The 27859-nt window shown below is 48.1% G+C and overlaps 12 protein-coding genes across 12 annotated transcripts; 8 read left to right on the top strand and 4 right to left on the bottom strand.

Annotated features, from left to right (window-relative positions):
- Positions 1-111: 111 nt before the first annotated feature.
- On the top strand, positions 112-1830 carry trm6 (tRNA 1-methyladenosine methyltransferase subunit GCD10; the record flags this gene model as incomplete). The annotated part of the gene is made up of 2 exons (XM_057252835.1): positions 112-197; positions 255-1830. The coding sequence occupies 2 exons, from the start codon at positions 112-114 to the stop codon at positions 1828-1830; spliced, it is 1662 nt and encodes a 553-aa protein (XP_057106697.1).
- A 299-nt stretch (positions 1831-2129) lies between these two features.
- Positions 2130-3017, bottom strand: N7479_005139 (actin-related protein 2/3 complex subunit 3; the record flags this gene model as incomplete). The annotated part of the gene is made up of 6 exons (XM_057252836.1): positions 2130-2177; positions 2234-2312; positions 2375-2487; positions 2555-2826; positions 2917-2962; positions 3012-3017. 6 exons carry the CDS (start codon positions 3015-3017, stop codon positions 2130-2132), a joined length of 564 nt encoding a protein of 187 aa, XP_057106698.1.
- A 248-nt stretch (positions 3018-3265) lies between these two features.
- N7479_005140 (replication factor C subunit 3) lies at positions 3266-4679 on the top strand (the record flags this gene model as incomplete). Its single annotated transcript, XM_057252837.1, has 5 exons — positions 3266-3393; positions 3445-3532; positions 3591-3765; positions 3822-4205; positions 4273-4679. 5 exons carry the CDS (start codon positions 3266-3268, stop codon positions 4677-4679), a joined length of 1182 nt encoding a protein of 393 aa, XP_057106699.1.
- A 563-nt stretch (positions 4680-5242) lies between these two features.
- Positions 5243-6691, top strand: N7479_005141 (Histidine phosphatase superfamily clade-2; the record flags this gene model as incomplete). The annotated part of the gene is made up of 1 exon (XM_057252838.1): positions 5243-6691. The coding sequence occupies one exon, from the start codon at positions 5243-5245 to the stop codon at positions 6689-6691; it is 1449 nt and encodes a 482-aa protein (XP_057106700.1).
- Positions 6692-7081: 390 nt separating this feature from the next.
- Positions 7082-7546, top strand: N7479_005142 (Clr5 domain-containing protein; the record flags this gene model as incomplete). The annotated part of the gene is made up of 1 exon (XM_057252839.1): positions 7082-7546. One exon carries the CDS (start codon positions 7082-7084, stop codon positions 7544-7546), a length of 465 nt encoding a protein of 154 aa, XP_057106701.1.
- Positions 7547-8396: 850 nt separating this feature from the next.
- On the top strand, positions 8397-10033 carry cwc27 (putative peptidyl-prolyl cis-trans isomerase; the record flags this gene model as incomplete). The annotated part of the gene is made up of 2 exons (XM_057252840.1): positions 8397-9261; positions 9321-10033. 2 exons carry the CDS (start codon positions 8397-8399, stop codon positions 10031-10033), a joined length of 1578 nt encoding a protein of 525 aa, XP_057106702.1.
- A 549-nt stretch (positions 10034-10582) lies between these two features.
- On the top strand, positions 10583-11050 carry N7479_005144 (uncharacterized protein; the record flags this gene model as incomplete). Its single annotated transcript, XM_057252841.1, has 1 exon — positions 10583-11050. One exon carries the CDS (start codon positions 10583-10585, stop codon positions 11048-11050), a length of 468 nt encoding a protein of 155 aa, XP_057106703.1.
- Positions 11051-13914: 2864 nt separating this feature from the next.
- On the bottom strand, positions 13915-16299 carry N7479_005145 (heat shock factor family protein; the record flags this gene model as incomplete). Its single annotated transcript, XM_057252842.1, has 2 exons — positions 13915-15766; positions 15821-16299. 2 exons carry the CDS (start codon positions 16297-16299, stop codon positions 13915-13917), a joined length of 2331 nt encoding a protein of 776 aa, XP_057106704.1.
- An 892-nt stretch (positions 16300-17191) lies between these two features.
- N7479_005146 (putative aldo-keto reductase (AKR)) lies at positions 17192-18189 on the bottom strand (the record flags this gene model as incomplete). Its single annotated transcript, XM_057252843.1, has 2 exons — positions 17192-17884; positions 17932-18189. 2 exons carry the CDS (start codon positions 18187-18189, stop codon positions 17192-17194), a joined length of 951 nt encoding a protein of 316 aa, XP_057106705.1.
- Positions 18190-19422: 1233 nt separating this feature from the next.
- N7479_005147 (putative GPI anchored protein) lies at positions 19423-20146 on the top strand (the record flags this gene model as incomplete). Its single annotated transcript, XM_057252844.1, has 2 exons — positions 19423-19756; positions 19812-20146. 2 exons carry the CDS (start codon positions 19423-19425, stop codon positions 20144-20146), a joined length of 669 nt encoding a protein of 222 aa, XP_057106706.1.
- A 383-nt stretch (positions 20147-20529) lies between these two features.
- N7479_005148 (DUF3431 domain-containing protein) lies at positions 20530-21884 on the bottom strand (the record flags this gene model as incomplete). Its single annotated transcript, XM_057252845.1, has 3 exons — positions 20530-20695; positions 20754-21305; positions 21367-21884. 3 exons carry the CDS (start codon positions 21882-21884, stop codon positions 20530-20532), a joined length of 1236 nt encoding a protein of 411 aa, XP_057106707.1.
- A 3531-nt stretch (positions 21885-25415) lies between these two features.
- On the top strand, positions 25416-27387 carry N7479_005149 (uncharacterized protein; the record flags this gene model as incomplete). The annotated part of the gene is made up of 3 exons (XM_057252846.1): positions 25416-25745; positions 25836-26382; positions 26465-27387. The coding sequence occupies 3 exons, from the start codon at positions 25416-25418 to the stop codon at positions 27385-27387; spliced, it is 1800 nt and encodes a 599-aa protein (XP_057106708.1).
- Between the last annotated feature and the right edge of the window lie 472 nt (positions 27388-27859).

The raw sequence follows: 27859 nt of genomic DNA on the forward strand, positions 1-27859 counted from the left end.
ACCCGGATGTGAGTATCCTCGTCCTCTGATTGGCTATCATTCTATCAGCCATAAAAGTCGCCCAGAACAATTTTGTGGAAGAGCTCGAGGCACAGCTATTCCATCGCCATCATGCATTCCTATATTCGTCCGGGTCAGTTCGTGGCTATCCGGCTCCAGTCGGATCAGTTAAGGCTCATCCAGATCATTCCCGATACGTACGTACTCTCTACTCTATGCGGGGAAAGATCCCACAAGAACTAACATTGGACCAGAGTCGTCAATTTGGGTAGATTTGGTAGCTTTACCGCCAATCAGATTATTGGACGACCATTCTATTTCACCTTTGAGATCCTGGATGCGTGCGACAGCACTGGCCACCAGCTACGTGTCGTGTCAGCAACCGAGTTGCATGCGGAGACCCTCCTAGCGGACGGGGAGGGAGATGTGGAGGGTGACGACGTGGAAACAGGCGAAAATGGAGTACCAATGCGAACAAATCGTCAAATCAATGACGAAAACTCTTCCCAGAAATTGACATTGGAGGAAATTGAAGAATTGAAGAGAGAGGCCGGTGGCGCGGGAAAAGAGATTGTCGCAAAGCTATTGGAGTCGCACAGCGCAATAGACCAAAAGACCGCATTTTCTCTTGCCAAATACACACTGCGGAAACGCAAGAAGTATCTGAAGCGATTCACCATCCTCCCACTGGACGTCGGCCTTCTCGCGAATTATTTGCTAGAAGAACGGGATGCGCAAAAGACGATGGAGCTACGGGACGAACACATTGGTCTCATCGGGTGCTGGGGCAATGTACATCATAGTGGAGACATTGAGGTAGGTGAGGGAATGAAGCCGCATGGACGTTATGCCATTGTTGATGAGACCGGCGGACTTGTGGTCGCCGCGATGGCTGAGCGCATGGGAATTCTATATCCTCACGATGCCGACGAAGACCCAACAGAAGAGCAAGATGCTCCAGCCCACAATGCCGCAGAATTTCAACATACCAATGGTCCCTCAAAGCCCCGACGCATACGTCCACAGCCAATGTCTGCTACCACCAACACCATCACCGTTATCCACCCATACTCACAACCGAACTTGTCACTCTTGAAATTCTTTGGATATGACACCAATAACCCCGATGAATCCCACCCACTCCACACCCACCTCAAGTCAATCTCCTGGATGCAGTTGGCTGACCCCAATTCCGATCCGCTCTACGCCAACGAACCACCCATCATACCCGCAGAGGAATTGGCAGAGCTTAAACAAAGCAAGCGCACTGCGTATTACCACAAACGTAATCGATGGGGGCGAGTTAAAGCAGTTGTGGATGAGGCCCGGGCCGGGAACTTTGACGGTCTAATCGTGGCCACCTTGCTAGAGCCAGCAAGCGTCCTGAAGACAATGGTTCCGCTCCTTTCGGGGTCTGCCCCTGTTGTCGTGTATTCTCCGACAGTCGAGTCTCTGGTCGAATTGACAGACATGTACTCCACTGCTAGAAGGACAGCATTTATCAACAAAAAGCGAGAATTGGAGTCCCAGAGTTCCGAAGGAGAGGCGGCTGTCGATTTGACCTCACTTCATGAAGAATTCGTGGTTGATCCAACGATTCTCCTTCCACCTACCTTGCAAACGTCGCGTGTGCGCCCTTGGCAAGTTCTGCCTGGTCGAACTCACCCTCTCATGACTGGACGTGGTGGCGCAGAGGGATATCTCTTCCATGGCATTCGCGTGTTTCCCACCGCACAGAATATCCAGGCTGCTGGCAACGTTCGCAAGCGACGAAAGGTGGAAACGACATCTACCCCGATCAGTGATCAAGCCGTGGAGATGATATCCTAGGTTTCATGAATGAACGCCCTAAACGCCCTCAAAATAGATCGAATAGCATTCCAATGTACAAGTACCACAACTTACTTCTCATTTTTCGTGTGATCCAACTTATTCTAGCTGCTACCCCTTATTTGGCCAGGCCGTCGAGGTAGGGCTAGTCTGGTGACGGGTTTGACTCCCAGATATGCAAGGATCCACATCCAAGCCTGTCTGATCGCTACGCAAAGCGTTCGGTGTGGCTTTGAACCAAGTATCAAATTCATTCATACGCTGAATTTCATCAAACAATATACAGCAACGCTCGTCATCTAGAGACTCTTTCCCATGAACTTTCTCTTCGTGAAACTCAACCAGAACTAGGATTGATCAGTTATTGGAATAAACCAGGAGCTTGTTGTTTGCTGCGGCTTACCTTCGATGGCCCGACTCCGCCGGTGTATAATCTAGCGTGTAGGCGGATGGCGATCTCCTGTCGCACCTGCGAGATGAATCTAGAATCGCAAGAACCGGTTAGCTAGAATTGCTCGTCAATTTATAGCGGCGAGCATCTCACTGGCGAAGAGTCTCGGCATCCTGGCGGTCACGCGGGGGCTCAAAGGCCTGGTTAAGCGGGAACGACACATCACCGGGAATAGCAAAGTTGTCGAGGGCGGCGTTAGTCAAGGCCTAGAAATGCTATTATCAGTGGTAGTTCTACTATATCAGGCCTTTGATATATCATCTCAAAACTTACTTTTTCCGCTTCACGGGCATTCATAGTTGGCTTGACCTTTCCGAGGCAGTCGCTAATAAACAGAGTTCCATAAATGAGCATGCGGTCCGCGGGGCCGTTGATCTCAAAGTTGCGGAACAAGACATTGGCTCGGAACAGTGATAGGATTTCATCGACGCAATCATATGATTCACTTTCTGGCGACACATCGATGTCGTCGGTGTTGGGAAGCGGGGGCAATGTGTATGCGGGGCCGCGAGTACGAGTTCGGAGAGGAAGAATAGGGAAGTTTCCTAGTTAGGAGATACCCGATGGTTAATTTGGTCCTTTAAATGTCGATTCATAGCCCAGGAACTCCTGCGCTAGACTAGGAGTCCTCCTACCTATCACGGGGACATCGCGGTCCTCCAGGAAGATGGAGTGGTATGCCTGCATTGGTCAATAAGGGGCTTTGAACAGCTAGGGTATCAAAACATACAGGCATTTTGAGTACGTCAGAGAATTAAATTGTAGGAAGTTTCAATCAATGAGACTGGGGGGACAAGTTGACCCGTTGGAGGTTAGGCAGAGGGATGTCATCTGTGGAGTCCCCAAGCTCCATGATTTTCCGCCCCGAGCCTCTTTACGCGCTCAACGCGTCAAACCATTTGGGCATTTTTTTCACGATTCAACTACTCTTCTTGACTATTCATATTGATTTATTAGTCTCTCTACTCTCAAGAGACGCCCGCCATGTCGGACTATGAGGATGAAATGGACGTGGATGCGCCCAAAGACGTGCAATTCAGCTCCGAAAACGCCAGTGGAAAAAAGAGAACTGTCGCTGATCTGCCAGTTGAAGCTCAAGATAATTTGCCTTGGTGAGTTTGAGAATTGTACAGATTGTGTTCCATTACTAACACACTTGTTAGGGTCGAGAAGTACCGACCGAGCAGCCTGGATGATGTCTCTGGCCATCAAGACATTCTCGCTACTATCAACCGATTCGTGGATACAAATGTAACAAATGCCTATAATGATAGATACAAGATAGCCTCTGATTAACATTACCATACAGCGACTGCCCCATCTCCTCCTCTACGGACCTCCAGGAACCGGAAAGACATCCACCATCTTGGCCCTGGCGCGGCGGATCTACGGCACCAAAAACATGCGACAGATGGTATTGGAGCTGAATGCAAGTGATGATCGCGGTATTGATGTTGTTCGAGAACAAATCAAGACCTTTGCAAGTTCGTGGCATAGGACTTTCGGGTTGAACTACAAGCTTACTGTGAACACAAAACAGGCACCAAACAGATCTTCAACATGGCCCCCCAAGCCACCACAGGATCCTCCCTGGCAGGTTACAAGCTTATCATCCTAGACGAAGCCGATGCGATGACTTCGACGGCACAAATGGCCCTCCGCCGTATCATGGAGCGCTACACGGCTAATACCCGATTCTGCGTCATTGCCAACTACACACATAAGCTATCCCCGGCACTCCTGTCCCGGTGTACCAGATTTCGGTTCAGTCCATTGAAGGAAGTAGATATTCGGACCTTGGTCGACAAAGTGATTGAGAAGGAGGGTGTGAGGATACAGCCTGAAGCGGTCGATAGTCTAGTGACCCTGAGCAAAGGTGATATGCGACGAGCCCTAAACGTGCTTCAGGCATGCTTTGCCAGCAGTAAGTTCATTTCCTTTACCTTTCTTCTCGCTCATCTCCAGCCCAACTGACCCATGTTATGTTTTAGGTATCCCGCTGCCGATGAGAGATGCTCCTAAGGCCCCTCGTCCAGAGCCAGAGACTATCACCAATGCGACGATTTACGACTGCATTGCCGCCCCGCATCCGTCCGATATTCAAGAAATCATGACCACTATCCTCTCCACCAGCGATGTCACTTCCTGTCTGAACACCGTGCAAACCCTCAAGTCCAGTAAGGGTCTAGCTTTGGCCGACATCCTCTCCGCACTAGCAAACCAACTCCAACAGCTGGAAGTCCCCGCTCAAACACGTATCACATGGCTCGAGGGACTGGCCGAGATTGAATGGCGACTTGCAGGGGGCGGTTCGGAAGCTATTCAAACTGGAGGGCTCGTCGGCGTTGTAAGGAATGGATGTGAGTTAATGGATGATAAGGGTGTCACAGTGGCATAAGGCCAAGTGATATGTTTCAAACAATCTCTGGTTTTTTTCTTCATGTCATATAAATGTAGCAATCTGGGTAGGCTTTTGGGAGTCTGGAGGCGAAAAGGAGCAAGAATTTGTCTTAAATTTGTTTTTTGAATAAAACCAAGCATTGAGTAATATAGTAACTCGTTTGTTATTTGTTATACGTCATTTTCATCTTCAACCTTCAATCTTCAATCTTCAATCTAGACTTTTCTCCGCTATTCTCTGCTATCGCAGCTCCGCGGTCGACCGCGGAGATGTTTTCAATTAGCTAATTTAACTTGACCAAATGAGTTGATGAAATTCTTCCACTAAACTACTCTCAGACTACTTGCAGACTCATACACTTATCTGTTTCCCCGCTCTAAACTTACGAGGGTTTGAAGAGCCTAAGACCCTGAGGGGGAAGAGTCAAGGGGTCTTGCCCGCAACCTGCATATGCAACTTTCACACTTGTGGACTAGATAAGAAGGCTTCCCCCCCCCCCCCCCCCGGGATTTTACTACTTTGCTAATTTTCGATCTATCCGTTAGCTTTCTTATTTCACTATGTGGTATTCTATCCAGTCCGGCCTTTTGCTGGCTGCTTCTCTATCACCTGTTGTTGATGCTGAGCGTGTGCTCGGTGCGTATATTTTCGCCCGCCATGGAGACCGCACACCGAAGATCTTCGGTAGCACTCAACTGACCGACTTGGGCTATCGGGAGGTTTTTGACTCAGGGTCTTTTTACAACCAGCGATATATCTCGTCGGAATCTTCCAAGCAGATCGAGGGCATTAGTGCCGATGTTGTCAACCCAAAGCAGATCAGTGCCTCTGCTCCCTCCGATACCGTACTGCAAAACTCCGCCACTGGTTTCCTACAAGGTGTATACCCTCCCGTGGGGAAAGTGGCTTCCCAGACCCTGGGCAATGGAAGTGTAGTTGAGGCACCGTTGAACGGCTATCAGCTCATTCAGCTGACGCCTGCCACTACAAGCAAGAACGCTGAGGATTCTACCTGGTTGCAAGGCTCCAGTGGATGCCAGAAGGCAACTGTGAGCAGCAACAACTATTTTTTCTCTGAAATGTACACCTCGCTACTATCCTCAACGAAGGAGTTCTACCAATCACTTTCCCCTATGCTAGACGGCGCGTTTGCCTCGTCTGATATGACCTTCAAGAACGCCTATACCATCTTCGACTACTTGAATGTCGGCAAAATCCATAACTCTACCAGTCAATTCCCTCATAAGTCAGACCTGACTGACGAGGTATATCATCAGCTGATTGCTCTAGCTGGAAGCCATGAATTTAACCTGGCTTACAACTCCTCCGAGAAAGTGCGTGCCATCGACGGTGCCGTCCTGGCGGGCGAAATCTTGGCTGGACTCAACGAGACCATTGCTACCAAGGGCAAGTCCAAGCTAAATATCGGATTCGGCTCTTACGGCACCATCTTCGCTCTCTTCGGTCTTTTGCAGATGCCTGCTGCATCCGTCGACTTCACCGGAATCCCAGACTACGCCTCGTCAATGGTATTCGAACTAGTGACGAACGCCAGTGGCACGGACTTCCCAATTGACAAGTCCGATATTAGCGTACGCTTCCTGTTCCACAACGGTACCATCACTGGCTCATCTGAGCCTACTGCATACCGACTGTACGGCCAGTCAAACGAGCTTCTCTCCTGGGAAGAATTTTCCTCGAAGACCAGGGAGATCGCGATCACTTCCGATGACGAGTGGTGTACCATGTGCGGCAACACAGACGGCAAGTGCGCTAGTTCAGACAGCACTAGCGGCGACTCCGCCTCTGCTAGCACCTCTAGCACTAGTGGCTCGGGGATGTCACTCGCTGTGGCGGGTGTTATTGGTGCAATGGTTACCCTCGCGGTCATCCTTGGCTTGCAGGCCACCTTCTTCCTCCTTGGTGGATTCCGCATTGCAAAGCGGAACAAGGCTAGCCCTGAGATAATGAGCTCGCCTGCCACTGTGGAGGCGGATAAAAAGGTTTAGATTGTTGGTTCCTCTGAATGGATCTGACAAGTGGGTAAATTTTGAGTCTGTGACTTGCCTGATAGGATTCGCAATGCTTGATGAATCTATGAAAATGCAATAATACCTTGAAATTGATTTTGGAACTATACAATCCAACATGATATGTTGCATGTAACTATATCTGAATGTCCCGTACAACCTGTCGGATCCAATTCGTTTCGATTTGCTTCGATTTGCAGGTCAATTATTTGCTCATCCATTCAACATAATAATTCTCAATAACATCTCTTCGTCCAAACCAAAAAACCTCCAGATCAAAACGAGTGACCATCCCGCAGATTCACCGCCTTGAGTCGAGTCCACCACTCGAAATTTCCAAACTCTCTCCCCACCTCTTCTCAACCCAGAATGCCTCGCCAACAAATCGATTTAGAACCCTACCGGGATGAGATCATTGCTCTCTACTACCATGGCATCAGTAGCGACTCTATTAGCCGCACCCTCGAAAGTTATCATAATATCCAAGTCAAGGAGCGAACCATCCAGTCCCGCCTTCGCAAGTGGGGCATTCGCAAGCGACACCGGACGACGACAGGCGACAAGGTTTTGCATGGGCGCATTAAGATGCTTTTCATACAGCATAGGCTGACCGATAAGGCTATGCTCAACACGTTACAGCAAGAAGGTTATGGTATCTCTGAACGCACTTTGCGTCGTCTGCGGTTTAAGTTAGGACTCCATGCCAGGGCTTCGGAACAGGAACAGCACCAAACAGATGCAGATGCAGATGCGGATGCGGATGCGGATGCAGATGATTGTTTCACGGCCTCGTTCAGAGGGACAACCGGTGTGAATCCGGCCTGCTGGAACTGAAGCTCGCCCAGTGTTGATCTTCTGCTGGGCTCCACCAAGCAGCACTCCGTGTTCGACACATCATGACGACGATCAGTAATCTTACCCTACGCGACAACACTGGACTACTCCCAATGCGACTCGCCTGCAGCCCGGACTACTCCCAATGCGATTCACTTGCGGCTGTTCATGTCTCGATCTTTACCAACACCCCGCCGTGATGATCCCAAGACTACATTCTCTTGGATCGTGAATATAAGGTTGGCCTCTGTCTCTCAATCGTGGACTCAAGTCTCGATTTTGCAACCGACACAATGCCAATATCTCCTCGCAAAACAAGATCTCTCGGTGATGATTCGGTGAGCCGGGCGAATTGATATTCCTCAAATCATTCAGCCACCTACCAGCATCCACTACCACCAAAAATCAGGCCCGATGAAGATGCTCAGCATGCGCTCGAAATATCCACCAAAAAGACTTTTAGCTCCCACTGCTATTGATTGTTTCCCAAATGCGACAAAATTCCATGCCCAACGCACAACCTCCCATCTCATATTACCTGGCTAGTCACAAGTCCTTGATCTCCAAGATTGCGAGAGAAATGCGAAATGTGTCACGTAGTGTTAATTTGAAAGGAAATGATGTTCATTCCTTTTTCAATTAATCTTATTTTCCTAAATATTCTTGGACATCAGGTAAACAAGGGCTAGATCGACGTCACGTGCCATGACGTTTCTCTCGCCGAGCTTTTGATCGAAGAAACCCACCCATTGAATCGCAACACTCAAGAGGGATGTCCATATTCCCGAATATACTCCAAATCTGCGCCCTATCTCCTTGTCGTGCGCTGTAAGCTGGTAAATTGTCTATCATGTCCTCCCAATACACCAGCGAGCCCAATCCCACTGCGTCTGCCACCCTCAACACAACGGTTGGCCCTATCCAGATCGCGCTTTTCGCAAACCAGACCCCTCTCACCTGTAAGAACTTCCTCCAGCACTGCAAGGACAACTACTATGCTGGCACAATCTTCCATCGGGTAGCCCCAGATTTTGTGATCCAGGGCGGTGATCCCACTGGCACTGGCTCCGGCGGAACGTCTATCTATGAATACCCGGAATTCGAATTTGACCCTGAAGCTCGGGACCCGGAAGAGCGGGTGGTTCTACGCGATGAATTGCACAGTCGGTTACGTTTCAATCGACGTGGCTTGCTAGGAATGGCCAAGAGCGAGGACGGGACATACGGCAGTCAATTTTTCATCACGCTAGCGAACACGGAGCGTGAAATGAATGGACAATGTACAATTTTCGGGAGATTGGAAGGGGACAGCATCTACAATGTGTTGAAGATTGCAGACGCGGAGCGCATTGCGGGCACCGAGCGTCCTGTTTATCCAGTCAAAGTGACATCCTGCGAGGTTGGAGAACTGGGGCCATTGGAGGGCAAGTTAAAGGACAGACAGTCAGTCTCAACTGCCGGGAAGGCAGAAAAAGGCGCACCCAAAAAGAAGAAGAAGGCGACTAAAGGCGGGAAGACGCTTCTGAGCTTTGGAGACGACGGAGACGAAGAAATGCCCATGCGCCCAGCGAAGCCGAAATTTAACACCAATTTGGTGGTTGATGCGCCAGATGCAAAGCCCGAAATATCAAAAGCAAAACCCCGAGCAGAAGCCCTGTCGCAGCCGCGCAAACGGCCCCGGTCACCGTCCCGAGATCGATCACCATCTACAGAGCGTAAAAAGCGCCCAAAGACACCAGAGCCAGAAGCACAACTCCCCCTGCCTGACCCTGAGTCGCCTGCTCGATCCCCGACCCCGGATGCCCCCCCTCAAAGGAGTCCAAGCTGTCACGGACAAACGCTCAGATTGCCGCTCTAATGGCATCCATGCGCCGTGACGTCGACGTCGGTCCTAAGGAAACAGGCCGAAAAAAATCCGCCCTCGAAGCCATGATCCCCGAGACTTCAATCCGAGGACGGAAACGGCCACCTCCAGGGACTGCAAATGGCTCCAGTCGCAATGGGACAGGGCCTAGTAGTGCCGCTGAGCGAGAAGCACTGCAGCTCTTCAACGCCTTCAAAGCCAAGCTCGAAAGCAATAAACCCGAACCAACTACGACAGCATCACATAGCAAAAGTCACACCGACAAAGAGACCGACAATCAAAATGAAGAAGAAGAAGACAAAGAGACCCAACTCTGCGATCTGCACTTCATTGCAAACTGCCAGTCCTGCAAAGCATGGGACGACCCGGAAGCAGAGGCGGACGACCCCGAACAACAAGAGGGAGGTTGGCTCTCCCACGAACTCCGATTTGGGAAGGATACCCTAGGTAAAGACTTGAACTGGAAGCGCGAGCATGGAGGCGAGGCAGACTCACTTATGGTGATTGACCCTCGTGAGCGAGAGAAGGAGGTGATTGGGAAAAAGCGAGGATTCCAGCGCGATAGAGAGCGTGAGCGTAAACGGGAGCGAGTGGGTGATTTGGAATGGGATAAGGGGCGCTAAATGTTATTATTTTTTTAATGTCAATCATTTACATCTTCATCTATCAATATTCTAACTTTGTATCCAGAGTATATTATGCTACTCGTTGAATACTATTAGCCAGTCGCTCCAGGGTTGTCCTGTAGGTAAGCGCTAGCATCTTAAAAGTTGCAGTTTCAAGACACGCACATATATAGAGACTCTTGGGAGTGACGATTATATATTCGCCTCGCTCTCTCTCGTGCCAGTCTCACTGTATCCTGGAAGATTCTACCAATAATGGCCGAAAGCAACACACCAACCATAATGACTGAGTCTTCGGCCCTGGAAGCTTCCTACCCAAGAAACCCAGAAATATATAAAATCTCATCTCTACCACCTGTCTTCGATCTCATCGTCTAACACATACTCCCTTTCCTTCGCAAAGATGTGTCCGTCGTGACTGAACGGAAGAAGTATCTCAATGCGAAGGATTTCTAAGACGGCGAGTTTCCTAAACATAGATGTAAAACGCAAGTCTAATAACACTAAGTAAACGCTATTTACAGAGTAATAAAAGGCCTTATGGCAATGGATTATGAAATAGGACAGAACATCTGGCTCACTGCATTCGCGCAAATCCGACTGATTACTGGGGGTGGCTTTCTTGCCGTGTCGTATCTCAAGAACCGTGACAGCACAGGTGATGTCGATTACTTAATTGACCCAGAATTTGCCGCAGACAAGAATCTTCAGAATGCCCTTCATAGCACTATGCGCACCGTGGCACGTCAACTACAGTATGACGATGAACTGGATCAACGAAGCTATGGCTATCTTTGTGCCCCAAAAGCTCGACAAACCCTGTTTAAACTAGCTAAGAAACAGAACATCGCGTTATCGTTATTTAAAGGAGAAAGCTTTAAGATCCTAGCCGCTCCGATCGAATGGGCCCTGGAGCGGAAGCTGATGAGGATCTACGCTGCAGATCGCGATCGGGAGGCGGAAATGGATATATCAGATGCAATTGCTTTTTTTGAAGTACCCGAGGGAGCATAATAACATCTCTACGGAGTAGATTTGGAGATATTTCGTAGGATGAATATGAACGGGCTCGATGTAATTCCGGACCAGAGAACAATGCAACAGATAGCCGATGCATACCGTCGCGAGCACAACGAGGTAGAGTTATACAGAGGCTTGCTGGTTTAAGTGGAATTGGTCAGTGAACTTGAAGTGATGACCAGAGAAGCAAATCGCCCTAGATAGTGTAGAACAAGCCTGTATTGGTGATATTGTGCCGGGTAAAGTTGCGGCCTTCACCATTCTTCTCGAGTACCAGATTGCCCTCATCATCCAACATCTCTATTGGGACTGACAGCCTCAACAGACTTTTATCGATAGGTCGACATTCTTTGTCCTGTCAGGCAGTTTTTCCGGGGTGAAGGGGGTAAGGGATCTTCATCCTCCTCCCGAAATACGTGCTTTCGGTTTCTGCGCAGACCCAAACTCAATCTCCAGATGACTGCCTCATGTAATTCCTCCATAATCGGAGCGATCATAGCATAACGCAGAGGGTCTTCATCTTTGGGATCTGGTATATCCCCCAAATTCCAGTCTGATCGAAAGAAAAAGCACTCCATTTCGTACCCCATCAACTCATAACGATCGGCAAGGTGGAGCTCATAGAGCCGGTAGATAGACCGAAGCAGCGTGTTTCGTATTCGCCAGATCAGAATGCAGCGAAGATTATGTACAGCACCGAAATGAGATCGAATTATACCCGTTTTATTTTTTACATCCTCAATAAGTGCGCGGAGAGAGACCGGACTAGGGAATGAAGAGCCGCAATAATTCGAGCACGGGATACCTATACTGGTGCCTGAGTCGGATTATGCTACTGCGTATATGCAAATGTGATTCCTAGTAGCGAAGCCATCTAAAAACGGGCCCAGAGAGAGATCTTTGCCGGGGACGACGTAGAGGCATTTTCACCAAGTCAGTGCAGAGTGGGAGAGTTGGAGAACTTTGGAGAACTTGGGAGGGGCGGTCACCTTGGGTACCTTAGGCCTACGTTTTATGACTGCGCCTCCGATCTACAAAAACCTTCTGTCGAACTGGGGCCTAGTTCATTTAGCTAAGGCATTGGAATGATAGAGAGGAAGCGAGATCAATACTGCTATATTCCGGACGTTTTAGGATTTTCTATATCTCAGCTAGCTGTCTCCGTGGCTAGGTCCCCAAAGGTATCTACTCCATACAGCTAGGGGCCTTTGACTACTATTGAAACTGACAATGCTTTCTTACGGATCCCTTCCCTTGAGTAGCCTAGACTTGGGGTAGCTCGGTGTGAAAGTTGCAAATATTCTGGCTGTGGCACACTGTTGCTCAGATCCTCTATAGTTCAACGTAGAAACCCGCTTTATACTAGACATTTCAGGTACCGTGATCTCAAACAGCAGATCGACAACCCATAGGGTTTACCAAAACAGCTATAAAGTCAATCAAAGCTAGTTCTGTCTATAAACATGCACGCACCCAATCTTCACAAAGCCCTCGCCAAAACAGCCCGATGTGGACATTCCAGCTTGGCGTCTTAGATTTTGGTGCAAAAAGGAGTCGATCCAAACTTAACGAAATCTTGACAAAAGCACATCTCTTCACTTCGCGACGAGGGTAGAACATATCGATGTGGTCAAAGCGCTCCTCTTTGCTAACCAAATCACTATAAAAGTGACCCCCCGAAAGCTTGTCGCCTAATCCACTTGCAGCATAGAAAGGACATGCTGCCAGGGCAAGCTGTTGTTAGACATAGCCGGAATAGAGCCAGACTAGCCCGATGGGTACGGTTGCACACATAAATTTCGCTCATTCCAAGTCACTCAAGGCAATATTGTATTCTTTCCGGCGCTCAGACTTCAATGTTCAGGACTCGGCTGTCAGTCCCAGGTGCTACTACATAAGAAGCCACGCTGATAGTGGCGTCTAGCTTTGACGTGTCAGATATCGCCAACTTACTTTTGAGTATGCCTGGGATAAAACTCAACGAGTATCATCCTTTGAAAAGAGCAGAGATTGGCATGCATTTTGCAGCTGCAATTAGGTCCGAACAGATCGTCGAATGTTTACTTGAGCACAGGGCGCATCCGGATCCAAGAAACCTGCAAAGGAAACCGCCCTCCCCCTCCCTTTTCCAAGCCGCTAGGAAATATTAAGATACTACCGTAGGTAGGTTCTGACAACTAGTGTGTATGGCCACACTGAGATGGTGCACAGTTTACTCGAAAGTGATCGGATTGATTTGAGATCTCTCGAATCATTATTTCCTAATAATCGGTATCAGTCTGGGCTCAAGTTACGGTTTGCATCCTAAACTGACCATCCCCCCTCCCTGATTCTTCCTGATAGGATCCGGCAAATTTGATTCTTAACCTTGGAAATTCTCCAAATGTTTTTGAGTATGTCGGGCCGTACCTAGATCTCGGATCTCGGGTGATCTACGGGTAACCATAGGTAGGCTTCGGTATCCACTCTTATCCCACTTCAAATATGTATCGAGGTTCCGGATTTGGTTGCTGAGAGCGGATATCCTTTCTGCAGTGCAATAACAAGGAAGTGCGGTCACTGTATTATATCCTCAAAAATCAGTAGATTTGAAAATAGTTCAAAATAATGGCTACATATTAAATCTGTGGTCAAGAAATAAGGTAAAGCAAAGGTATCTCATTAAACTTCCAATAATTGGACCATTCATGGATCATCATAGGTTTTTACAGCCCGGTCAAATTTCCCCAGGCACGTGGATAACCCCCATATCAACAGGAAAACGCCTAATTGTACGCCGAGAAGGTTTGTTTCCATCCAAGCTCTAGTCCGTGCTTGTGAATTTGTTCCATCTGGTATTTCTTGCGCCATCGAGAGAATCACGCCTTTCTGCGCCGTTTCGTCGCACTGCCACCATCATCCATAGCTTCGCCTGGATGCTCTGTGGTTGCGGGACTGGTAGCTTCACTATCCGTCAGCTGCTCAATCACACGCCCAGATTCATCGTAGCCGACACCGTCGAAGCCATAGTTGTAGGTGGGATCAACCTGCCCATGATGAGAGGTTTCAAAGAGGTCAGGTTCGGCAGGGATGTGATCGAAATCGAACAGGTCGTTGGTGTCTCCGGCATCGCCTTGCGTAGTCCCCACAGGATCGTGTGTATTCTGGCCTGTCCCTAAGTGACTCATTGGATTCTCGGCCTGTTTCTTCATATCGGAGCCTGCATCTCCAATGTCGGTGAAGTAGTCGTTGTTGAAAATTTGGTCGAGATCAAGTGGTGGGGGAGGTACATTGCCATCAGTCTCGATACCGGGGATAGTACCATTTGGACTCAGCGGCTGGAGAAGACTAGTCAAGTTCTGGACGGAACGATCCTGCTCAGCTTGCATCTTGACTAGGTTGTCGATCTCTTGTCGTGTGCTGGCGAGCCTACCCGAGTAGTTGTGCGGCATGGGTGGTGGAGTCGGCGAGATGAGGGCGTTGTTCGGTGATACACCAGTGTTGGGTTCTGCTGAATTTGTCTCGTTGGCCATGAGTCGAAGCATATCGGCGCGTTGGTTTGCCGTGAGGGGAACATTACCACCATGGTTTTCGAGGGAGGAGAGCACATTGGGGAACTCGGAGAAGTTTGTTGAGAGTCCGTTGCGTGCATTGGAGTTTTGGATTACAGACATAATGTCCCGTTGAGGGGAATTCTCATCTGTCGGCTGTCCCGAAGAAACGTTTGGAGCACTTGGTCGGGGGCTGTGGTCAAAGACCTCCTCCACATGGCCATGCTGGTTGGCGCTAGGTTGCCGAGCATGACCACGAGACCGCGTATCATAAGAGCCACTAGCTGATGGTGAAATTGTGGAGGCCCGGGTATATGTATCCGCTGTAGGTGGAGCCTTCAGAAGCAGCGGCTGCTTCTTCATTGCTCTCTGGGAATTCGGGCTAGTCATTGATCCCAGAGCATTGGTAAGGTAGTCATCATCAACATCTACAATGTTTCCTTGGTCTTGCGAAATCGCCCCCGCAAAAGAATTTGCGAGGTTTTGTGGCCCACCCTCTCCCTGCAAGCTGCGGTTGTATACAGTTGCAAGGAATGTTAGAATGGCATTGATGGAGTTCTCATGGCGAGTGTGTTGCTCTTGGAAGTTGGCTGCCTGGGCATAGAGTTGTTCGTGTTCTTTCCGCAGCCTGGTGATTGTCGTCGAAATGATTGATTGCTGCTGGCGAATCGCCTGAAGTTCGCGATATACCCCAGAAAGTTGATCATTGGGTACAGAGCTATCGGTGACTAATGACAATTGCTGTGGTCGGGGAGCACGGTTATCGCGAGGAGCTGGTGCACGCTCTTCGACATAATCGTCCATCTCGTTATCATCAATATCCTCTGTCTTCACGCGTGTGCCGCCTTTGCTAGGTTTGCTCGTATGACCGCCGCCTCCTGCGTTCTTTGGTTTCTGAATGAGCCATAGCAAATCTGGGTGGCCTCGTTTGAAATAAGGGTTGGCGTATTCACTGGGGCTCTTGTTTTTCCGTTCGCTGGCACGCATTGAATTATCAGAAAGTCCGACCTTCTTGTGAAAGCCATACATGTTCAGCTGCCGGACGAATGAGGCGTAGTTGTTGTGTTTGAAGAGTTCGGGAATCAATGTTCTTGCAAACTCATCTTCATCTAGAACGACGAAGGAATTGCCATCGTCGGACCATCGAATCAATTCCGTATTCTTATCTTCGTCCAAGAAGCTGCGGTCCTCAATTAGCACAGCAGTTGATCAGAAAGCGATAAATATATCATACCTGCTCAATTTCTGTACAAATGGCGGGATTTGCTTTCGTTTTGCTTGTGAGTCTCTCTTTGCAGCCAAGGCTCGCTGGTAGAGCTCGTCTAGAGACTCCCCCCATGCGCCGCTCTCCCCATTTCCATTGCTGCCGCTGTTTTCCACATATGAAGCAGGAGGTTGCTCGTAGCCACGGTTTCGGCTGACCACCTGGCTCGCCTGTCGCCGGGCGAGTTGGTTAGATGCTGTCGCAGCCGGTGCAGATACATCTTGGGGTGGCGCAAAGCCTGCGGGGTTGTATGAGGGATCGGAGAAGGCGGAGGTGTTGATGGCATTAGCGGGCGGGTTTTGGCCCCATTGTAAGAATTGATCGTTCGAAAGCTGAGAGCCAGGGTTCGCGGTGGCGGTCGGGAAGTTGGGTACAGGGTTCACCTGAGGATGAACAGGCGGTACTGTCCCAGGCGCAGGTCTCTTGCGGGTCATTCCTTGAGAACTCATCATGAATATGCTGGCGCAAAGGCGTTGAATCTTATCGTGGTGGAATTTGATATTGAATTGTATCTCGATTTTCTTTGATCTCTGAAAAGGAGACTGAGTTCACCGCAGGGAATTTGCCTATGAGACAAAGGAACCGGATGCAAACTCAGTATGTAGGAAGTTGTTCATCCGAGTCGCTGTCTAATTTTGAGTCAAAAACCACAGAACCGAGAAAAAAAAAAGTGGATGCCACTGATCACGTCGCGAAATCTGTCGTATCGATACCTAAGTAGACACAAGACCACAGGAATCAACAACAGGTGGCAGATCAAGGACCAGCAGTGATCAATACTAGGCAGATGACGCTCAATGGGCGCGTGAATTGTCCAACATCCAGAATAAGGCGGGAGGCTTCAGCAGAAAGTGCTTAGGCGGTGAATTGGTTCCCAAGGTTGATATGCCAAGTATTATATCTGCAACGTTGGAAGACCTACAGAGTAGAGATAATCAAATATAGTACTATAGCCAGCTGTCAATAAGATGAATCAAGTGAGCCCCCCCGATGCCACTCGGCGGCGAGGCCAAGTTGCCCCGGTCCCCGGGGAGGCGTTTACTGAGTCAGCAAGGTGGGTGGTGACGAGTACAAGTACCTCATGTTGCCATGTGATCACGCGTGCTTATCAGGTATCGGTACGTACAGATGAACTGGCCTCTCTATGACATAGAACTGTAAAATTCTAGGTCAACCATTGTCTGTTACAGCTGTGATCCTAGAATTCGCGGCAATATCAATATATCATTTAATGATAATATCTTCTCAATTACTTTGAATTTTTGCAATAACAACTACTTTAAAGCAGGAGCAGTACGCGACTGTCCCTGGTTGAAAAATTAACACGGCTCGCTCAACTTTTCAAGTGAAACCAGATTCCCCTATCAAACCCCGGAAATCCCCCAGAATCTGTTGCCATAACTCAGGTTCCTTCTGCGTGAAATCCTCGACCTGCTTAGGAGCAGACAAGTCCTCCTTCATGCGGGACTCATCCTTGGTCCCATTCAGCACCACCACATCCTTCAAGCCCATAACTAGAGTATAAAACGCAGCAGCCGGTGATATTTTAACATGGTAGGCAAGTTGCTGCACTGGCTCAGAGCGCACAAGGTCTGGATTTGCTGTCAAAGTCCAAAAGCTTTGGTATATGACCTGATTCTCGCGGCAGAACTCGCGTAGGGTGACATCAAACAGAGTGTCCTCGTAGAATCTATTTTGTACCACTGATGGTTTCACAATTGTCTGGGACGAAGTACACAGCTCTCGGAGTATAGGCAATGTACAATTAGAGACACCTAAATTCCGGATGAGGTGAGGGACGTAAGTCTCAAGGGCTTGCCAGGCTTCCAGGGTCTGAGCTAAAGTTGACAGTGGTGAATGGATGATCACGGTGTCAATGTACGTCTCACCCACGGAGGTGGTGTCAGCTTCTGAGCGAAGATTGTACAATGATGATTTGATAGATGCATGGACCTGATCCGTCACGGTCGCTGACGGATCATAGGGCATATTGGCCAGATCCTGTGCCGGGACGGGACTATATTTGGTTTGCACCTAATTATGGTTAGTTACAAGATCCCCAAATAGCAACTTTTACTCACGTATAAGTCTTCTCGGCCGACGATCCCCTCCGCAATTGCTCTACGGAGGCCATCACCAACGAGATGCTCTTGGTAATGGCGGGGTTGGGCCGCTGTGTCCACAGCTCGGAAACCGGTCTTGATTGCATTATAGACTAGATCGGCACTGCGGTCTTTCTTCCAGGCCGTGCCATAGACGAACACCGGGATGGTAGAAGCTGTGCCTTGAGATGAACGTAGGCAGTAATTTTCCCACATCTTGCTGACAGTCCGAGCCATCTTTGTTTATAGATGAACAGAGAAGATATCAACTGACTGACTTTGGTTGAATGTAGGAATTAGGACAGAAGTACGTTCAACTTGGGAATGTTCCTATGATTGCGGGGTCTCCACTCCAACTCTTTCTTACTAAGTAGAAGAGAAGCCCTCACTTGAGCATCTACAGGGCTGTCCAGATGGGAGAGATAATTTCACTGGGTGCAATAGATATACTGGTGAGACTAAATCAGGTCAACTATCTTTTAGTCAAAACACAGCGAATTATCAATAAATAGTCGCGTTAGTATGGATTAGCTGTCTACTACATCAGTTCTAGCGATGTCAATGGTATTCTAAAATCATGGGTATTGAAGTTGATAGACTAACTAGCAATAATTCAACAACTTCAAGAATCCTGAAGCCTGAAGATCAGTCTACTTAACATTTATAGTTGTGTACGGAGTATACGGAGTACTATATCTATATATAGCAGAATGGTGGACGGATGGGCTCGGCTGTCGGCAACCCAGGCAACTTCACTTCGATAGAGATTTAAACATGTTTTTTTTTACTTTCCAGCTCAGAGCTGTATACAGAGTACGGAGTACAGATATAACAAAGAATGTTAAACTATTAATCAATGCTGTAGAATTTCCGAATAATATGCACCGATTGGCCCCACAGTGTGGCTTAGACACTGGACTTGCATATATAGGATCTCCCGGGGTGGAATAAGATCCTTGGCGGAGAGAAACGAGAGTTGGAATTTTATATGATGTATGACTAAAGAATAGATTTCAAAGGTATGTTGTAGGTCAAACTTGGTTCATGGGGCATAGCCACGGTGCCTGCATGTTGATAGAAAGATACGTACATAAAACAGAGCCCAAATGTACGATATTATTAGCACTATCCCGTTGATATTTCTCCATTCAGGCTCTTGGCACAGTCTTGGCTGATGGCATAACCCAGGCAGCTGCTTTTGCACAACCAACATTGGCGGTACTCCGCTGATCGGTGCATCGTAGGTGCCAATGATGCACACATTTTGGGGGCTCAGTTCATTTTCTATTTCAGGACACTGACTATGCGCGGGAAATCCCGACAAAGAAGTCGATCTCCTATATCAATGTAGAGCAGAGCTATACCAACATCAACAATATAAATATGTCTTGAATTCCACTGTTGATTTCAATCAGAATCAGAAACACAACCAAGTTCCTTCTTTACGATCATCCATCAACATCAACAATCATGCGTATCCAGCAATTCCTCTCGGTTTGCGGCCTTCTACTTGCCAGCAACGTTGCTATCGCATCCAAATTGGACCATGACGATGTCCCCAATCGCTGCTGGCCTGCCTGCAGCTCGGTCGTTGAAATCGCCAAGAGTTGTGATGCCAGGCACGAACGGGATTCCGCCGAGATCCAATGCATTTGCGATTGGGATGCTGCCAAAACTCATATCCCGCTTTGTTCTGCTTGCATTACCCAGTATCAAGCTGATCGGCGCAACAACAATATCTCCTATAATGGCCACCATGATGATGACTACGACGACGACAGTGACGACGACGACGACGATAACGGTATGTATAATTTGAATGCCACTAGAATAGAAATTAAATCTAATCCATTGGTCAGAGGCCCTTGACCTTGTTCACTCTTGCTCGTTCACCACGACTACCTACAACTCTGCCGCTGCCACTATTTTGAGTGGCACATCTACTAGCACTGCTAGTTCCAACACTGCCACTACCACCTCGGAATCTTCTAGCACTACTACTTCAAACACAGCTACCGGAACGGGTTCTTCTAGCACCAGCGGAACTAGCAGCCAGGACTCGACTTCGTCTGTCTCCTCAGGATCCTCTGCCTCCTCTGCCACTCCTACTCCTGATGCTGCAGCTGGAATTGCAGCTCCTGGTGCTGCATCCATGGTAGGTGTTATGGGGCTGATGGCTTTTGCTTGGCTGTGAGACTCAACAATAGTCGGATCCCGGCCAAAGACGAGCAAGTGGGGATACACACAATGGTTTTATGAATGTGGGCAATGTTTTTCTTTAAATTTTCAGATGATACCGACGAGTTATGTCCAATTTTGAGTTAATCTATAGTACATGGCAATTGACGATTTGGTGTTTTTGGAAAAGGCTTGAGCGAGAGAAAGTAAAGTTATGGCTGAGTATGCTCAGCGAGAATCTGTCAGTGACTGGCTAGAGTAATCAGAAAGCCCAAGGGAAATAGAGCAACAGAAGTAAAAAGAAACCAAACTGAACATTAACGCAAGTATAGGTATTGATACGTCCCAGAAGTTCTACATATGTTGGATAAATACAATCATATCTCATCCACGGGTATTTCATGCACTAGGTGTTGCATGTGCAGGTGTCGTATGCACAGGTGTTTCATGTGCAGGTGTCTCATCGATCCAATTGCCCCAGAAGTCATCATCAAAGAAATCCCCAGTTGACTCCTCATAATCCATGGCATACACATCCTTGTAGCACTGCGCTTTTGCAGGACAACTGTTCACACTCAAGGGTTAGCATCAATTCCCTAGATATTTATTGTGTTATAGCTTACAACACGGGATCCTGTCCGAAGATAATGTGCCATAGGTACTCAAACACACGGCCACTGGTCTCATCATCCAACTCAGTTGTCATAAGCCAATGATGATACGATTCATAGGCACTCCGTGGGCGTTGGAGGACCTGGCCCCTGGTCACAGCAAATTGAGCACAGCAAGGCGTAGCAACGATCTCAGGCACATCAGTGTTGTTAAAGATACGGATCCAAGCACCCGCAAAGGCAAGCTCAGTAGTGCGACCAGCCATTTGCCGGAATGGCTGGACCTCATCTGGACATCCGGGACTCCAGTCGCAACGCAGGTTCAGATATCCAACTTGTCGAAGGTAGTCGAGTTGCAGTCTTTGGACGGTCAACACATTGTCCTGCTGCCAGAATTCAACATGGCCGCTGTATTGATGAGCGTGAAGAAAGACCATATACTCGGGCAATCCGTCGTAGTTGTCCAGAATATATTGCAAGTAGGCACTGCTTTCTTTGCCTTTGTTCTGTTCGACTTGTAGAGATGCTTCGGGGTCATCGACGAGGTAGACTGCGTGTTGCCATCTAGAATCTTGGATTAGTATTGGCACAGTCTGTGATTAGTGATTGGTCTACGGGGACGTACTCTGGCAATTGATCTTCAAGCCAGTCAGTGTCTTCGTACGACATCTTCCCCAGAACAATTACGCGATCCGATTTCGGAGTGACCTTTGGATGAGAAGGAGCAGTAGCCGAAGGTGCCATCACATTACCATGCTCTACCGGTGCGAGTATTTTGGGATTTCCGAATAAGCTCTCTGAATCATAGAACTTGGGGGCCGCTCTAGATCTGAAAAATAGCTCCCCCGCCCATTCAGCTCCGGGGACGTCGACGGGGATGCGCTTCGGTTCAGAATTATTGGGTATCAGTGGACGAGGAGTTGGTCGGGCCGTGGGGAACCATTTCCTCCGGGTTTGGGTATGTGAAGCGGATGTCGCAGTATGGGCTGAGACCAGCTCGATATGTGCATCGCCATCTAGAACATAGAGGTTGGAAGTGATTGGATCATTTTGCCATTGCAAGATGGAATCGAGGTGAAATTTCACCAAAAATACGGTTATAACCAACGCAACGGCTATCGCTGCTCGTAATGGAGTCCGCATTGCCCAGCATGCGGAGAGCTGAAGAGCAGAAACCAAATCAATCGAATAGATCAAGATCCAAGAAAGCGAAAAGTCCTTTTAAATCAGGTAGTCTCCACTCAAGGCCTTGGCTTTCAGCCCCCCGTCAGCCTAAGTCGCGTGCACGAAATGCCTATTTTGTTAAGGGTACGGAGTATACGTACATCGTATATTCTGTTTTCCTAGGAAAACATTTGAAACATGGAGACTGATATCTGAGCACCTTTTTATTTCCCTCAGGTGAACATTGAAATAATCATCAGCCTCTGTCGAAGTCTCAATCCGGCGACTACAACCTCCGTGTGGGTCTGACACTCGTCACCCATTCGTGTCCAATATCGCATCTTGTTTTCATGAAACTGTCAATCTTGATTTTGGGAATTATTTCGAGAGATGTGATATCTATAACTATGCATGCTGTGCCATAGAATAATAATAATAAGGAGTAAAAAAGTCTCTAAACAATGTTGTATATTGACTTGAGGCGGATTTAAGGTCTGTATAAGCTGCATGCAATCAGTGGTTTAGAATGTAACGTTTCAGATGGGTCTCTGGACCTCCATGGATTACATGTATATTTGAATTAGTCTTACTATGTAAAAGAATAATGTACGTCAGATTTCGATCTGTTCTTGACCTCATTTCTCAGGTTTCTCTTATTTTTGGGCCATTCCTGGTTTCTTCCAAGGAACTGACAGCCCGTCTTTTGAAAGTCTCTCAACTGCGACTCCGCTTTATCTCAGATGGCTGGTTCAGAAAATGACTCGTACGGATTACTCAAGAATCAAAGAAACGGGTCTATTGGTCGAAATATGTCTCATTTTCCAGGGGAGCCTGAACCTCTGCCGTGGCATCTAGTTAAAATATTGCTTTTTACCTGGCACAGCTGTCTCTTCCCCCTCTATTTTCTTCTCTTTTGCAGAGTAATATTTTGGAGTGGTCATCCTCTGTGCTCCGTACAGAGGATACAAATTGCAATTCAGGATCTCGTTAGTCTCTACTCTGTACTTATCCTTCTGTTCTTGGGCTTCCTGAATGAATTCGCACACTTTATTCCAGTGTAGTAGATTTCAAGTTTGCTTGTTCGCCGCAATGGCTGATAGCCTCTGTGCGAAGTCTATAACCTGTTGCGGAGTACTCCATACTTAAACAATATTCCCATAGAGCCAGCTTGCCCTCAAAATCCTAAACTTCTTCTGAAACATCGTGGGTGTCCTTGCGACCCGACCCGAGCCTTTTGCAGATCAATCCACTAGTACCAGATTTCTTCCCTCGATTTTTGGTTGATCAACAGGTTAAGCAGGTTAGTTAGAGAGTAAGCTCGGAAGAACAGTGTCATGTGCAATAATATAATCAATCGCCCTTCAAGAGACATCCCCCAACCATACCTATTACGGGAATGACAACCGAAGCGAATCAGACTCCAGAGGAAAAAATTCCGTAGACTTTTCTAGCGTCAGCCTGAATCCGACCGTACTCCATACGGGAAACGGAGTATGTACTCAATTCCGAGTCCGATTGTCATAGTAACCACGAGGCAGAGCTTCAAAGCTCCACCAGGCCGGGATCTGACACTGCCACTAGGGAGTAGATGTTCTAACCAGCGTCTAGCGTGTTCTAGCTGGGCCATATGGGCCTCTGAGGAGCTTCAATGCATGCGCTAGAAACGGGGGATGTGCGGATCGTGGAGACCAGACGAAAGGTCCAATTTCGTGGAGTGGGACTGGCGCAAGATAGCTTTCATGTATCGTCAATTAGCAGCTGCAAAAGCCGATGGGCGGGAATAAGGTGGCCTATCCGGCTGGGCCGAACCATTAGGAAAATTTATTAATATAACTTGGTGGCTTATTATAAGGTGGCGAGTCACGAACTCTCGCCGTGAGTGGAAGGGGCAAAGTAAAATAGGGGGAAAGAAGCTAACAGGAGTAATAATAGGTAATAAGAAGTAATTATAGAAAATCCCCCTGAAGCAGATGGAAATGATAATACGGAGTACTCCGTACAAAGTACAGTAATTAAAATGAAGCGGAGTCCATGATAAATACCCCATATGTGGTCCAAACCGGTCGTGTGTCAAATATAGAGAATCATATATATATGTGTGTGTATGTATATATATATGTATGTTGTATAAGGTGCCGCAGCACAGTGCACCCCTTGCAAAGCACGAGGCAGGATGTGAACCCCGACTTCTATATGTCAGGTAACCCGTGGAACTCGTGCGCATCATCCATGCGAATAATTACAGTGGGAAATATATTTCCCCAAATTTGCTCAGGGATGAACAGCTCTAAGTAGTGTCCACCACGGCGGGGTCCTCTAAATTGCCTAGTGACGGGTCTAACGAGGCACCGGTGTCTTGGTAAAAGGCTAAGGAGGCATCGGGAACTGGAAGGATAGGGATAACTGGAGCTGTTGACCTCTCGACTCTGATTTGGTGATTTCCTCAGGGGAATCTTTTCAACTTCCAGGGGAAGAGGAAAAAGGGGAGGGGATATACAACATAGCGGGGTGTGTATACATATGATATGATGTAGGATGCAAAAGTTCAGGGTGTATAACGGTTAATGTTATAGGTTTAATGTTATACGTACAAATTTTAAAGCAATATTTGTACTCTTGTACTCTTATCATGCAGTCAAACATGAAATAGTATAATCTCATTGGGTATATGGAGTCCACAGGTGTCCAGGGGGGAACTACGGAGTAGAAGTGCTAGAAGTACTATAAATGTTATGAATGCCTATAAATGCCTATAAATGCCTATGAAGGCTCTATAAGTATGGCTTTTCCCCCCCTTTAATCCTATTTTTTTTACTGGTTTATATCATAAATATTTCCTGCATATCCAACTGATCACCTGTTTTTTCTCTGCCTGAGGACTTGACTTCATCTTCTCTTCTCTCTTCTCTTCCTATCACCTTTTTTTCATCACCTCCTTACTCCCTCCGTTCTTGGCAGATTTGTGGATCAATTTTTTTTGAAATACTTTTGGATTATTTCTCTTTTTTTTTTCTCCCCCGCTCTATCTCTATTTTTTTTATTGTGATCTGTCAACCTTTGAACTTGAGGTTTCATCTTGTTTTTTTTTTTTCATTGGCCTTTATATTGGGAAGTTCCGAAGAGAAATCTCCCCGGACAAGAACACACACACACCTCAAAAACTTCAAGAAAGGAAAAAAGGAAGAAGAAAAGCCTCAAAAAAGCCCCTTGAATGATACGAAGCATTTAAATTCGATTTGAAGATATTATTTTTTTGGGCTTTTTGTCCTTTTTTTTTTTCCCTGGGCGATTTATTTTCCTATTTTTTTTTTCTTGTTCTCCGCCCTGATCTCTCACTCTCCTCCGATCGGCTTTTAGTCCAAACTTTTCCTCCCCCCAAACATCCGCACAATCCCGTCCCTCGACGGTTTCTTTTCAACTTCAACTTGTGTCGCTCTCATGGTGGAGTAGTGACAGTTATTTCTTAAACTGGTTTTGGTGGATTTTCACATTCCTCGCTCGGAATTCTCGATGAGTTATCAACAAGACATGTATCACGATCATTCTGCGCGTTCCCCTGGGTCTCAAAGGCATCAACAACCTCTACACCGTCAACCTTCTCGACAGTTCGACGCATACGGACCTATGCCGACCAACATGTACGAGCAAGATCAAATGCGTTACGAGTCCGCTCGCCTCGAACGCTTGAACCCGTCCCTGCAGAACAACTACGGATATGATATCTCCGGCTCTCAGACTTGGAACCCCAACGGTTTTGCCAATGCACAAACTCTCGGAGGAATTCGCTCGGCTTCCGCCAGTTTGAAGCCTAATGCCCGTGGACGTGCCGGCCTCCCAACGGTATGTTTTGGACTTATTCAACAAATACATCCCCCTATCTTGCTGAGGTAAAAAAAAAATGAAATGAAAAATACTAACAGCCTTCTCAAGACATGGCTGGATCAGCAACCGAACATGCCCCAAGCATTTTCGAACCTGGGCCCTGGTCCCATTCAGAGCAGTGCTATGCGACCGGAAGCCTCGGCCTCATCTGCCGACGACGACGAATTGATTCCAACTGCGATTGTCATCAAGAATATTCCCTTTGCCGTGAAGAAGGAGCAACTGGTGCAGTTGATGACGGAACTCAACCTCCCCCTGCCTTACGCATTCAACTATCACTTTGACAATGGTGTGTTCCGTGGCTTGGCCTTTGCCAACTTCACTTCTGCAGAGGAAACCGCAACCGTAATTGAGGTTCTCAACCACTTTGAGCTTCAGGGTCGGAAACTGCGAGTCGAGTACAAGAAGATGCTTCCCCTGCAAGAACGGGAACGGATCGAGCGCGAGAAGCGGGAACGTCGTGGCCAGCTGGAAGAACAGCACCGCCCGATGGGAGGAGGCCCTCAGCTCCAGACACAGAGCTCAATGTCTTCACTCACCTCGCACATCCCGGCAACCTCCCCGTCGCCCGTGTCCCAGCGTGGTCAAAAAATTGGTGGGTTACACGCTCGTGTTGTTTTTCCAAGGTCATTGAAAATTTAACCCGTTGCTAACAATTCTTTTCGTGCTGTTTATAGATGTTGACTTGAACGACACCCAGACCCTTTCTTATTACTCCCAACTACTTCTGTTCAAGGAAGATACTGTTCGCGATTCCGTGATCTTCCCCCACAACCTCACTCCTTCCCAGCGTCGTACAGTTCACACCCTGGCCCACAACATGGGACTGGGTCATGCTTCGCGTGGCAGCGGCGAACAGCGCCAGGTGCAGGTCTTTAAGATTCCCGCAGGTGCCAATGTCAGTCCCCCAACCTCTTCAATCCCGCCCTCTGGCCAGTCGGACAGTGGTCGTCGCGGCTTGAACCGGGCGGCAACCATCGACTTCAGCGAGGCCCGCCAAGAGGCTGGACCTGGCGCTTTTAACACGCTGCGTGGACAAAACTCGGGCTTTCTGGGTGTGATGGACTCCCCTGGCAATTTCTCTAACGGTCAGAACCTGCGGGCTGCCAAATCCTTCGCAGACCTGCGATCTTACACTCCTTCGCCCGTGCCCTCCTCCGCCAGCTTCCCCGCCGCGTTGCAGTCCAATGGTGCCCGGCTCCAGTATGAGGGTGCGCCCACTGGTACTTCCAACACCCCGACCCTCACCCCTGTCCAGTCTGGTTCCTCTCTTGGCATGCAGCGGGATGACAACCTGCTTGTCAACAGCCTGGGTGGTCTTTCCCTCGGCACCGGTATTGGCGGCCCCAACTCGAGCCCCCGTCGCCTAAGAGGCATGTTCTCTTGGGAACAGGACAACCAACAATCCAACGCTGGTGCCATTGGTAGCAACCGCGGCATGAGCATGGGATATGACAGCCAGCAGGAGCGCATGCCCGTCCGTCAGCCCCGTGGCCCAACCCCCGATAAGGGCACCGGATTTCGCCGTCAGAACGGCCACCAAGCCCGCGGAAGCGATGAGCTCCGCACCAACTCCGGAGTAGAGATCATCGTGGAGTAAAACATTGGACGAATTTATTGAAGATGGCGACTCCCCTTTTTATTGCCAGCATCCGACTGATTTGCCGCGAGACGAATACGACTTGTATTACGAGGCCCTGTTCTGCGAATTACCGGCTTACGATTCGATGAGGGATGACGAGATGACAACAAGAAAAAAAAAAGACCAGAAAATCCTTTGTTTCGCTGATCTAGCCAAGTTTTAGACGTTTCTTTTTTTGGGGGGGCAGCCCAACATGCGGTTTGGATGAATGCTTTTTGAAATTTCCCCGACTCACCAAGAAGACTCTGGACTTGTTCTGGACTGATACTGTTTTTTTTTATTTTATTTCCAACACTTTCTGATATTGCGGGCGCCATGCAAATCCATGGATTTCTATTTATGCTGTGTCGGAACGAACTCCACGACCCCGAAAGCCTTCCTGGTTGGGATGCATACGAAGAATGACACAAAAGACCTTTTGCCCATGGCA

Source organism: Penicillium vulpinum (genome assembly GCF_028829585.1).
Source record: "Penicillium vulpinum strain IBT 29486 chromosome Unknown utg000003l_segment0_segment0, whole genome shotgun sequence".
Classification (NCBI taxonomy): Eukaryota; Fungi; Ascomycota; class Eurotiomycetes; order Eurotiales; family Aspergillaceae; genus Penicillium; species Penicillium vulpinum.